Here is a 12,988-nt window from a genome sequence, read left to right on the forward strand (position 1 = left end):
GTATTCCGGGGTAAGCTTTCGTGGTTATGCTGCCCTGCAGGCTTTACTCTGCTACCAACACACCCCTGCCTCTCATAGTGGTTTGTGTCGTCGGGCAATTTCTGGTCAGCTCACACCATTGCTTGCGTTTTGCATAACCTCTTCGTTTTATTGGCTCTGCAAATCTCCGGTTATCGTTGCTGCTCCAGATTCTGTAAGTGATGCTCCAAGTAACCTAAGTGATGCTCCAAGTGGAAGAAGACGAGCGGGCTTTCCCTTTCCCTCACAGGCCGCCGTTGCTGCCAAAGGGCGAGGATCTCAGCTACCGGGTCACCCTGTGAGGAAGCAGGGCGCCGTTTTCGCCTTCCTCTCCCCGCGCGCGCTTCCCCTTTAAGACGCGGTTGTTGAAATGGGAGTCTCCCGCTTTCACACCTTGGGTGGGAAAGGGAGGCGGGACCTCTCGCCTCTGATGGACGGCTCGTCAACCTTCAATGGAACGTTGTGTATCCAAACGAGGGTGGGCCGGCCGTCCAATCGGCCGGCGCGCGGGCACGCCGTGGGACGCGGAGCAGCCAATGGGGAGAGAAAGGTGGACCGGGGCGGGGGGGAGAGAGAGGGAACATGTTGCAATGTGTCCGACGTGGGCTTGAGTCGGGGATGCGACGCTTCGCGGGGCTGGAAAGCGGGTTTGCGGACGGGGAAGCGGCGGGCGAGCCCCGAGAGGATCGCGCTGATCGGCCTGGCTGGCCGCGCTCGTTCTGGGCGGTAGGGCTGAGTAGGGCGGGCGGGAGTGGGAGGGGGCCGGCGGGGGAAGCCAGGAGGGGAGAAAGTTGCGGAGGCGGAGAGAAAGCAGCCGCTCTGCCCGTGCCGGGGAGAGGTGTCTGAGCCCCGGGAGGAGGGGAGCTCCAGAAACCGGCGCTCCGCTCGCGCAGGGGGCGGCAGTGGCGATGCAGCCCGCCCCGGCGGCGTGACCCGCGCCGCACGGAGACCTCCCGTCCCGCTCCTGCCGCGGAGGGGAGACGGGCTGCTGAGGCGGCGGGGGCAGAAAAAGGCGGAGGAGCTTTCGGCGGACGCTGAGCCTTCCTGGGGCTCCGGCCGGGTCGCCGCAGCAGCAAGGCGCTCCTCCCTGGACCGGGGCGCGGGACCTCCTCTCCGGATCTAGACCCTTGCTTATTGCGCGAGCCGCCACCCCTGCGGGGGAGGACTTCCAGGCGGGCGCGGGCGCCAAGAGCTGCGGAGGCTTCGTCCTGCCTGCGCCGCCGCCTCAGGGGCGCGTGAGTCCGGGTCTCCGGATGAGCCAGCCCCGGGCTGCTGTCCCGCCGCGCCCCGCGACGAGCCCCGCCGCGCCGCAGACGCGAGAGCGGCCCCTGAGGAGCCTGAGGAGCTGCCGCAGCCTCGGCGGAGCTGCCATGGTCTAGCGAAGTGCCCCCGGAGGCCTAGAGACGGTGCCGGCAGACCAGGGCCGGGGGCGGGGGGGGCGGGGAGAGAAGGAGAGAAAACACGTTGGGACTCGTTCGACTTCTCCAAAACAGCGAAATAAAGTTCCGCGGGATACCACCAACTCTGGGTGTACTTTTGGTCCCCGCTTCTCATCCGGGATACAAAATGGCGCTGCAGGGATGGGGAAAGTTGGGGTCCTTGCTGTTTTCAGATGCCCTTTGGGCTTTGCTCTTGATTTTCCAAACGTTCGTGGGATTCGGGTCCTGTTTAGAAGGGCAACTCTGCGACTCGAACTGTACGTGTAGTGGCGATCTTCTGGACTGCAGCAGCCGGGGGCTACAAGAAGTTCCTGAGGAACTGCCCACCTGGGTAGTTTATCTGTAAGTCTCTCGTATCTGTAACGTCAGAGTTCTTCCTCTTCCTTCTGAAAAATGTACTACTTTTCTGTGTGTGTGTGTGTGTGTGTGTGTGTATAAATACATACACACACACACGCACACACAAAATATCCTGGCTTCTTCCTTTCTTGAAGGGCAGTTTCTAACTCCTTTATTCTTTGCGGTGTGCGGTTAATGTTACCTTCAATTCCCCCTTCATTGAGAGATCTAGTTGTAGCTAGTTGCTGAGCAACTAACTAGGAGATCCCTTTGGGGGTAGAGAGTTCTCATATCCTTGCAGAGAGATCCCAGTGGGAATAGAGGCTGCTCATTCCCCCTGTAGTTAGAGATGTTCAGCAGAACGAGATGTTCAGCCTTTTAAAGGGAAAGCATCACATCCTGATCATTAAGGTGTATGTGCATGTGGGCTTTTATGGGAATTCTGCCATCCAGCCAGTGGGGCCTGTGTTCCTTCTAAACCGACTCACTTCTCTGGGCCCCAGTCCGCAAACTTGCAATGTTTTTAAAATTGTGGAAGTTCAGCAAACTGAAGTTGCTGGCAATGTTCTAAACTGAGTATATTGCACAGTTGTGGGAAAGAGGGTTTCAGGGTTTGTTTGTTTTTGAAACACATGCACACTCAGTCAGGTACATGAGCGGTCTGTGTTGGGTTTATTGCCATGTATGTATTTTGCAAGATCCTTGGATCCTTAGACTATAGTGCTATAAGACTTCTTTGTAGCATGGGAGGACCATCAATCCAAAAGAACCTAATAATCAGATTAGTCGTTGAGTTGAGCATTTTAAAGGTGGCTGACAGGTGGAAGATTTTCATAAATCCTTTTTTGCATTTTCCTATCACACCCGTAAGACAATTAAACTTGTCATAAACTGTGAAAAATCAGTTTATAGTCTCTCTTTCTATGTGTCATTATAGCCCACGTTTAAATCCCAGAAAGACCTCTTGTTGTAAACTATCAGGACTGTTAAGAATCCTATGCGCAAGATCAGGAAGTTAGGGATTGCAAAGTGATTCTTACAGAGGTAATGCAAGAACAGTGCATTTTCGTTATCATATACTAAGCACTATGTAAACAGCTGTTGTGGTGTCTTGGTGAGAGTTTTGTGTGATATAACCCCCCCCCCCCCCCCCGGTTTAAGATACACATTTCTAAAAATGGCCCATACTTTTTTACAGATATTCAGAACTGGCTCTTAGACTTTTTCCTCCAAGCTCTGTGTGAGATTACATATCTCAAGTTTCACGTCTAATTCAGTGGTGAAAGTTGGAGGGGCTGTGAATAAAAGGTTGCTGTTTGCCTCTTTGGGACAAAGAATAATCTTACTACTTGTTTGACCCTCTTCCTTGTGTTTTTTAAGGAACTAATAGCTGCACTCTGTAGTGGGGAAAACTAAGATGATTTTTTTTGAGGGGGAAAAAGGCAAATGGTTTGCAGATGTAGGCCAAATGCCTCCCCTTGGGCTGCTGCATAGTGGGCCCTTGTTATCTGTTAGAATAATTCTGTGAGACACTCAATCTTCCTATTAAAAATGCTTAATTTATGTTGTTTTCAGAATTAGGGCCCATGTGAGCAACTTGAGGTTAAAGTATTAAAATGTAGATAAATGAACCTGTGGTTGCTGTGATATTCACTAACTTTTGCATTCAAGATTCCCATAACACTCACATTTAATTATTTTCCTTTGACTCTAATATTTACTTGGAAGAAAGTGTGCTTTGGCCTGCAGCCTGTGGTGTGAAATGAAATCTAATAATATTCTCATGCTTTATTCAGTCAGAAGGTAAAGAGTATTAAAGATTACCTGTGAATAAGTTCTGGTCATACAACCTGACTATCTATAGCCATCTTAGGTTATCACAAGTTAGATTTATTCTTTAAAACATTGTACCTGGAAAACTGATTTTTCTATACTGCATTATTCCAATAACTGGAGCCTACTCAAGGCAAAAGGCTTTTAGCAAAGAGCTACTTGAGTTGAAAGAATACATAAATTGAGTGTGGTGTTTTACTTAAAGATTTTAGAGCAGTTTAACATATGCTGTAACTTGAGAAATGTCAGCATTAACGTAACAGAATAGAGTGTATTTAAATCTAGCATTAAACATGCAGGCAATCTAAGGAGAAGAACTTGGACAAAATCACTTTATTTGGCCCACCACATTGCAGATTAGCCTAAACATATGTGTACATGTATTGTGTACCCAAATATTTCAGACTGCATGCCACTTTGAAAAATCAAAATAAGAGGTTCTGCCACTGAGAGTCCGATACCTAAATAGAGCTGAAAATATGCCAAAGAATTGTGTGTAAAGGGATTGGTGGTTAAAATATTAACATTTCTATATTCCATTCAAATTCTTGAATAGAATTCTGCACTTGTTAGTTTGCTGTTCTGTTTATTTTATATATACCACTGTGCAGTGTAGGCTAAATTCCTCTTACATGAATGTGTGGAGGGAGAGAGAAACTGAATTAATGCAGTTTGATTTTTATACCCACCATGAATGCTGTGTCAGTGTGAATTTTTTATTCAGGTTGATGTCATTATAATTGAGTTTCCAGTCTCTAGGGTATAATTTCTTTACCACCACAATAATTATATCACTATCTCAAGAGTTATTTACCACTGTGCCTTACAGACATATAAAAGTCTGGAATACAGTTCTTATGGAATATATTGTATGTTTAAACTAGGCTGGAAGAACACTGCTGCCACGGTTCTGCAAGTTACTTCTGCTAATTCTTACGTTCCGCTAAACTTTTGTTTAAAGATTTCCCATCTCTAAACCTGCACTCTTCTCTTTCACTGTACATGTGCACCATTTAAGAAGCTTAATAATTCAGAGCTAATACTACAATGTGAGGACATCTAGATGACATGTTATTGCTCTTCAATATAAACCAACTGTGTTTTGACAGTAATTACAGTGCTAGTGATAGATCACCAATGGTGTTAAATCTTGTGTGTTTACTTGAATGCTAGTTATAATTATTGTAATGTGTGGAGGGCATTTCTATGAGGTAAAGCTCCAATAGGGGTCCACAGTACTGTCTATAAACTATTATAGCAATACCAGTTAAGAATCGTACAACACCTGGAAGGCTAACACAGTAATTGGTGCATGAACTTTTTTGAGCTGAAGGAGTCCTAGAAACACCTCCTATGCATTTGATAAAGTGGGCTCTAGCCCACAAAATGTGTTGGATCTTCAAGGTATCACAGGATTTTGTTTTTCCTTCGAATAATTGTATGTGATCTAAATCCTTTGGATTTGTGGCTGTATTAATGCTAGTTTTGTTCCTGGAAATCTCCAGTAGAGAGAGTAATTTTGTGGTCTTGCCTAATATCATGACATTATAAAATGGGTATCAGCTGATTTTTCTGAATTATGTGTTAGAATCATGTTGCCTGTTTTAAACCTTCATACTTAAAATTGAATTGCATTTGAATACACAAGGGAAATACTCAAGTACATTAACTAGAAGTGACCACATTATTCCTGCTTCTTGTAAATCAATAAATGTATTTGAATTCTCTTCTCTCTACCCTGGGACCTTTTAATTTTTGCGATGATTTTCCATCAACAGCCTGTTCCATATAAGATTAAAATAAACACACACCCTTTTTTGAGTCTAAGCTGGAATGGAAGATGAAAGAAAACTTGTGTAAATTGGAACAATGCATGTCTTATTTCCAAGTTGATAAACAATTTTAAATAGCTTCCCATTTTTTTAAAAGCTAGGCACTGCCAGTGGTTTTGTGTCTGAGATAGATTTTGCAATACGTCTTGTTAATTGCATAGATGTAATGTTCTGGCAAAAATATTTTTTGGTGAACTTTATTTTCTCCCTTGCCATTGCAGACCACAATATATCATCATCGCCTTTCATATTTGTTAGAGCCCACGGAGATTTGGCTGAGAAATAGGACATTTCTGAAGGCCAAGCAGTGAGCCTTGCCTTTGAGTAGGGGATTTGAACCTTGTTCTCCTAGGAATGCTTTAGCCACTGTGCAAAGGTGACCAAATCACTATGAATCCAGGTTTATGTTCAGAACGTTGTTACTGAGCAATTTGTATGAAGTATACATTCCAGTATGATGTTTTTGCAGATGTGGGATTTGGTCCCTCCCAGAGCCATACCAGGGGTGCAAAGCATTAACTTGGAACAGGCCTTAAATGAAACAAAGATAACTTTCCCAGGTTCTAGGCAGAGCTTTGTTTATTCTGACTTAGGAAGAAAAACAAAACCAAATGCTGAATTCTGTGAATATTTGCTTATTTTGTGGAACTTCTATTCCGCTTCTTTTAATCATGGGGATTGGCAAAAGAACTACAGAGGACACTGATTCCCCCGCCCCCCAAAATCGTACTGTGTCCCCCCCCCCACGGTTCCCCCTCCTCCAGATTTAGCTTCTGAGACGTCTTTTGGCATTGCATAGATTTTGTTAAAGCTTATCTCTGCAGCTATAAGGCTAGAATAGTTTTAATAAAAATTTTGAAGCTTTGAATGCTGAATCGTATGTCGAATATACCATGTCTGTCCTTGGGTGGTGTAATCACAGCCTATATGCAGGAAAGCTTACTTTAGGTGAAGTAGATTGATAGAAAGAGATGATGATGCACTTTAAAGAGTCCTAGGAAAACTTTTAAAGAACCAGTCTAGAGTTATTCTGTTGGTCTAGTGGCTTCAGCCATCATGTGTGTGGGGAGGTACACAGCTCACTGGGATAATGTTCAGGTGGAGAATCAAGGCTTCCATTCCACCTCCTGGCGCACTTGGATTGGAGGAGAGGAGCAGTGCTTTTTAGCAAGCGCTTGTTAACTTTAAGAAGGTCTGCCCTTGCTCTACTTGAAAACTTAAACACTGCTTGCTGTACAATCATAAGTATGCTTACTGGGGAGCAACCCCACTGAAGTCCCTGGAACTGACTTATGAAGTCTAGGCTTTATTGATTTGCTGAATTTCTGACCCACCCTGCCTTCTATTGCAACAGGTTGAGATACATATCAGCAGTATAAAATTTCCTATAAATGTAGATAAAAAAATACAACGCATATTGTCCCTGGAAGACTGCTAATAATACTTGAAACACATATTCTCACTGAAGTCTTGTGACAGCTACAGAATTAACTTGGGCATTTTTATGTTTTGTAAATACTAGCAAATGCTTTCAGTGCTAGCATTGTGTCTTATGAACTTGCTTGCTTGTGTTGTTGCCAAGACCTCCTAGACAGTTTAAAGGATTACTTTTTTAAAAAAACAAAACCCTTTATTAGAAGTACATATTGATCTGGAAGAAAAAAGGATTATAATGTAATGTCTAGCTAATGTGCATGGGGAAATGTTCTTTTTAAAGAGAGTCCACTGGGAGATGGGACTTAGTATATGTGAAAGGACTGTGTACTCTTTCTGTACAGTGGGTAAGAAAGATTACATAAGACTATTTGAACTTTCAACTACTCTCTGAGTAACTTGCTTTGCACTCACACTCCATGCAGTTCTGAAACTGAGCATCAGCGTGTGTGGCTAGGGAAGAAGGGGCTGTGTGTGTGTGTGTGTGTGTGTGTGTGTTTGGCAAGGTAAAAGAGGCTCTAAACCTAGCCAGCCATTTGGGGTTTCCCTCCCCCCACTTTCTTTCTTGGTGCCTGCCTTTGAAGCTAAGATACACATCAAAAGATATAAAACGGCTGAAGTGTGTTTGCATTAGAACATTATCCGCAGTGTAAAATTTGACTGCAGCATGTAGGAAACAAAATGCTTGTTGCCTATAGAGAGGCCAGGTGCAAATCGTGGCGAACATCAAAATGGCAATCACAGATACAGCCCTCTACCTGACTGCATTTTTAAAACCAGAAACCCCTTTTCCATCTATTTTCTTGCTCACTTAACATGCAAAGTTAGTAGAAATATTAACTTTGTCCCTAAAAAATGAAATTAAACAGAAATGGGGGATGGACTAGTGGGACAATATTTTGAAGCTGGTCTGTTGGTAGTTAGGATGTACCCTACAAATACAGTACTAAAGTTAGAGAAATTCATGCGGTTTGGGGGAGGGCTATTCATAACTGTGCACCAGTTATCAGATTATGCGTTGTCTGAACATGGAGGCTTCATTTTTATGGTTACCAGATTCTGGGGACAAACACTGGGATATGGCTCTTTCCAGCCTGCTCTATTTCAGAGCTCTGTTGGGCTATCCAGTCACCTGCTCTCAGATTACGGCATCCTTCGGCTCCAGTCCTATGCACGCTCACTTGGAAGTGAGTCTCCTTAGCAGGGCAGGACATATTGAAGATGGGAAAGCTCGTTTAACACTTTAAAAATGTATTTATTTACAGTATTTATGCCCCACTCTTTAGCCAAAAAGGCTCCCAGAGTGGCTAACCAACTTCTTAGTATTTAGCTTAGTTCCATAGGATACTGGTGCTCGCAGGGGGTGCTTGGGTAGGCAGTTTTGAGATACCTTTTTACAAGCTTTAAAATAGGAAATGTCTTTAAAAAAAGAAAAGAAAATCAGAATGCCAAAGCTGGCCCCAGCAAGGAAGCAAGCCTGTGGGTGTGCGTGCACACTGATGTGCTTGTGGGTGGAAGCGAGGGCAAGCCGCTCACTCAAGCTTGGCAATTATGGCTTCATACCCCTAAATCCTGTCGCTGAACAAATGGAATGGAACGGAGAATATGCTGTAATCTCCAAAGGCTGGATTGTTTAGCTCAGCAGGACTGAGGAGAGCATAAGGATTCCTGTTCCACCCCCTCCCCTCCCCCCCATGCTTCCTTCTGAAAACATGTCCCGCCTCTTTTAGTTTTAGCATTGAGACGCCTGTCCTGTACACAGCAAGCTCTCTGAAGCTACTGTCCTGCTCTCTGCTTTTCCACATCATCTTGGTCTGCTCCTGTTAGGAAATGTAGCCGTATATGCTTCCTAATTTGTACTGTTTGCCATCTAAAGGAACCGTCAAGCTCTGTGACTCCCTGCCCAACTTTTCCCACCCACATGCCTGGTCCTAAGCATGTTTACTCAGAGACAAGCTCCACCGAGTTCAGTGAGGCTTACTTCCTTGTACATTTTCTAAGGATTGTGGCATCCAAGAGGGCCGATTCGGACACCTCCTTTTGAGGAAGTAAGTTCTGCAGGATTTCACAACGTGTGATTCTCTCCCTGCTTCCCCACCTCCCACACACATTCGGAACTGTTTGTGTGAATGGCTCCCATGTGAATAACTTCTCATTTTTTGAACATGTCTGAATCTGTGTAGCGGGCTTATTGTGTGAGTTATGGGCTTGCCCATATAAATGGACTGTTGCTATTGGTTCAACAGGGTGTATATTTCATAGGCTTCTCTTGAAGTCAGGGACCTTAAATTTCCCCCTGAGCCTTAGAGAATGAGAGCTTTCCCTAAGCTACATTCAGGGAATCTTGAATGGAGTTTTCGCCTTGATTTACAGTGACAGGCATGTATATTGGTGTAACCGCTAAGCAGTACATGAAAGTGCTATCATGTTAATTTTGAGAACCCAGGAGCCTTTTAAAATGGATTACTACCTGTCATCTTCTAACATCCTTTGTTCTAGGAGTGAAGTTAGAAATACCCCAAATTTAAGAAGCAGGGGAGTATGTGAAAGTGCTGAGACATTTTTACTCTTACATTTCTGCAACTCCTCAATTTTCTGACATTGTGGTGAAAATGGGACACTGCCAGTGCAATTCTGTATGTTTGTCTTTCCCAGTCCTCTAGATGTTTTGGGCTACAACTCCCAGAATTCCTGATCATTGGCTATGCTGGCTGGGGCTGATAGGAGTTGAAGTCCAAAACGTTTGGAAGGCACCAGGTTGCTGTACATGTTTACTCAAAAGTAAGCCCCACTGAGTTCAGTAGGACTAACTCCCAGGTAAGTGTGTATAGATTGCAGCTTGCAGATCTTTCAGAGACTGAGTTTAATTAAACAAGAATACATCAGTAACTTGTGTAAGTTATATTATACTTGTTCCTAGGATGTCTGGTTTTGATTACAGTTTAAGCGTGCAGCTGTGACTCAACAGCATGCATAATAATAGGTATACATGTCACTATTATTTGAATGGAAATGCTGATAAGTAAACTATACTAAACTGTATCCCTTTTATGGTATCCAAATTGTACCTGACACACACCATTCTTGCATCCACATTTTGTGTCAGTCAAAATATACAGAGCACAAATTTGAAGTCGTAGCATTTTCAAGTCTTTATTTTTGTCCTCTGTGTGAGCTTTTTGCCCTCTGCAAAACTTGTTTATCTCTGTTTTAGGAGCGGTCCTATACTGTGCCATTTTAACTTTCCTTCCACAGTAATTCAATCCTGATTACGCAGCCGGTAACTTCTCCAAGTTTTGTAGTGATAATTTGTGACACTTGTTGACATCTGCTGGGGATTGGGAGGGTGGGAGGGAACCAGTGAACACAACTGAGAAGGTTTAAGTGCAGAGTACTCTCAAACTGGTTGCCTTTGGGGGAAATTCCTGAAACATTTACATACAAATGCCTTCCAGGTTATTGATCTGTTAATTACGCACCATGACCAGTGCATTTTTATTAGTTTTGTACAAAGTTAGATTTGAAACTGTATTTGTTACAGATTCAACTTCCTTATAACTCTAAGGGCTGAAAGCTTTTTCTACCGGCATCAATGCATATGTCCTTTAGCAGTACTAAGGCACATTTAGAACAGCAACTTTTGTTTTAATTAGCAGCCTTGCTTGTCATTCCAGTGTATGTGTGCTTTGTCCTTTCCCTTCAAAACCATTCACAGGTTTTGGCATGCTTTGGTTAGCTTTCCCTGTTCCCCAGAGACCATGGTTTAATGAGTCCCTTGCTGTTGTAGAGACGCTTTTGGGACATAGGCTGGGCCTGTCCAGTCAGATGGGATACAGGGGAGTTTTGAAAGGCTCTGCTAGAATGCCAGTGCTCATTGCTATAGATTATCAGCAATTTTGAAAGGATAGTTACTTATGTCTCAATTAATGGTGCACTTTGCCTAGCTCTTGTTGGTGCCTTCTGAAGTGTCATTCAAACTAAAGGACTTCAGGACCCCAGAGCAAAATCCTCAGGACCTCTCTTCCTCTTGGGAAACTTGTTTGTGGCCTTTAATCTCGCTCGCTTTTCCTCCTCACAGTGAATGCAATTTGAAACGCAAGGGCCACATACAATGGGAGCCACAGCTCAATAGATAGTGTTAATATTCAGAACCACTTACAAAAGGGAGAAGTTTGAAAGGTAGAGAATAAATGGGCCTGCATGATAGAGAGTTGGGGGAGGAGCAGTAGGGTTGAAGGACACATTTCTAGGACAGGAAAACAACCGTCCCAGTAGGCATGGAGAAATGAATTGTTCTCGCACATACAAACACAACCCATGTATCTTTGTTCTTTTAAATGTGTTAGTTTCAGCATGTGGAAATGTTCAGTGCTGCTGAGAAGGGGATTTTTAAAAAGTTGCAATATTTTTTTATCGCAACTGAATGTCCTTGCACCCAAAACTGTAAGCTTGAACAAATATGCTTAGAAGTATCTGCTGTACAAAGCTGATCAGACTCCAAGGAAGGAAATGTGAGAATTCTGTTTTGGATGGTCCTGAGAGGTCTCTTAAGATCAATTGCTTCTGCAGCAAACTAGGATCCCAAGGGTTCGTTAAAAGATGGAGAAACTGTGAATGCTAAGCCCTAGTTTTGGTCTTTATTTCAGGTTGTTGTTTTTTGCTGTTGTCCTTTAAAAAAAAAAAAAAGGAAAAAAAATTGGTCTCCAGGTATTGGATTCCACCCTGACCTAAAGTTGGTCACATATGTACCACAGCTACTTTTTGGAGTGAAGGAAAATGGCAGAGAGAGAGACAAACAGGTAAAGATGTGTGTGTGGGGGATTAAAAACGGAGTCCCATATTGCAAGATGGGGTTGAAGCACAATTGCAAACAGCCACTTGTTTGTCGCCTGTGGCAAGAATGGCTTCCAGGAGACCGGGCAGGAAATCTTTTCAAAAGTTGTCTGTTAATACTTTTAGCCTACAGATTAGTTCCAGATATGAGTTGGCAACTGGGCTAGTAAAAACTTTTGCAGGATAGTATCTTCTGAGCATATGCAAAACTGGGCTAAAGGTTGCTCCTGAGTGTGGAAAAGTTAAAGGCTATTGCTTTGTCATGTGCTTCTTCATCCTTTGCTCTGGAGTCCAGGGGTTGGCTAGGTAACTTCCCTGCTTCAACCATCACTTGCAAAATAGGATAATGCAACCCACCCCCAATGCTACTATGGGGATTAATGAGATAAGGAACTGATAAGTAGGTCTTTTTTTTCCCTGGGCATATTAGGGATAAAGCAGGCTGTAGAATTCTAAACAAAACTGATACAGTATTGGTAATGCTGATTCTTAAAAAGCTTAAATAGGTCACTTGAACTCTGCTATGCAAAAGCAGTCCTTTGTGTTACCTCTGGAGAGGGTCTCCAGAGAACATGCGAGCATTGCAAAGGTTATAGCTCAACCTCTGAAAACCTGCAGGAGATTTCCTCTTAGGGGAAGGTTCCACCCTTAAAGGCTGTCTAAAAATAATTTCAAATAAATAAACTATGGTAATGAAGATGATGGGTATCCTCTTCAGTTGAGGAGTTGCATGGGATGCTTTAGGACAGATGAGTACCAGTGAGAACTGAAAGCATTTCCTATTGGAAGCCTTCCTTTATAGAAATATTAGTTATGATGTAACAGTACTGACAATAGTGCATAAGGCGCTATTTGCTAGCATTGGTATGTGGCTACCTTTTGGTTAATGAGAATACGCTCACATACACAGTGCTCAGTCACGGAACAATACTTTGAAATGGCATTGACAATACTGGGAACCACTACCAGTGTTGTTGTTGTTTATTCGTTCAGTCGTTTCCGACTGTTCGTGACTTCATGGACCAGCCCATGCCAGAGCTTCCTGTCGGCCATCGCCACCCCCAGCTCCCCCAAGGTTGAGTCCATCACCTCCAGAATATCATCCATCCATCTTGCCCTTGGTCGGCCCCTCTTCCTTTTGCCTTCCACTTTCCCTAGCATCAGCATCTTCTCCAGGGTGTCCTGTCTTCTCATTATGTGGCCAAAAATTGTGCAAATAAGGTCTATGACAGAAAGATGCAAGGCCTCCCACCTCTTTAG

General features: G+C 43.8%; 1 protein-coding gene across 2 annotated transcripts in view; it reads left to right on the plus strand.

Moving 5' to 3' along the window:
• Positions 1-409: 409 nt before the first annotated feature.
• The window catches only part of LRIG1 (leucine rich repeats and immunoglobulin like domains 1), a 179,586-nt gene continuing 167,007 nt past the window's right edge, over positions 410-12,988 (plus strand). For both annotated transcript variants that reach the window (XM_084840452.1, XM_084840453.1), the window contains exon 1: positions 410-1,799. In XM_084840452.1, the coding sequence (XP_084696578.1) occupies positions 1,585-1,799 (215 nt within the window). In that variant the 5' untranslated portion in view covers positions 410-1,584. The remainder of the gene's footprint in view (positions 1,800-12,988) is intronic.

This window comes from Heloderma suspectum, chromosome 2 (assembly GCF_057233095.1).
Source record: "Heloderma suspectum isolate Gila_16-S chromosome 2, 16-S_ref, whole genome shotgun sequence".
NCBI classification, from domain to species: domain Eukaryota; kingdom Metazoa; phylum Chordata; class Lepidosauria; order Squamata; family Helodermatidae; genus Heloderma; species Heloderma suspectum.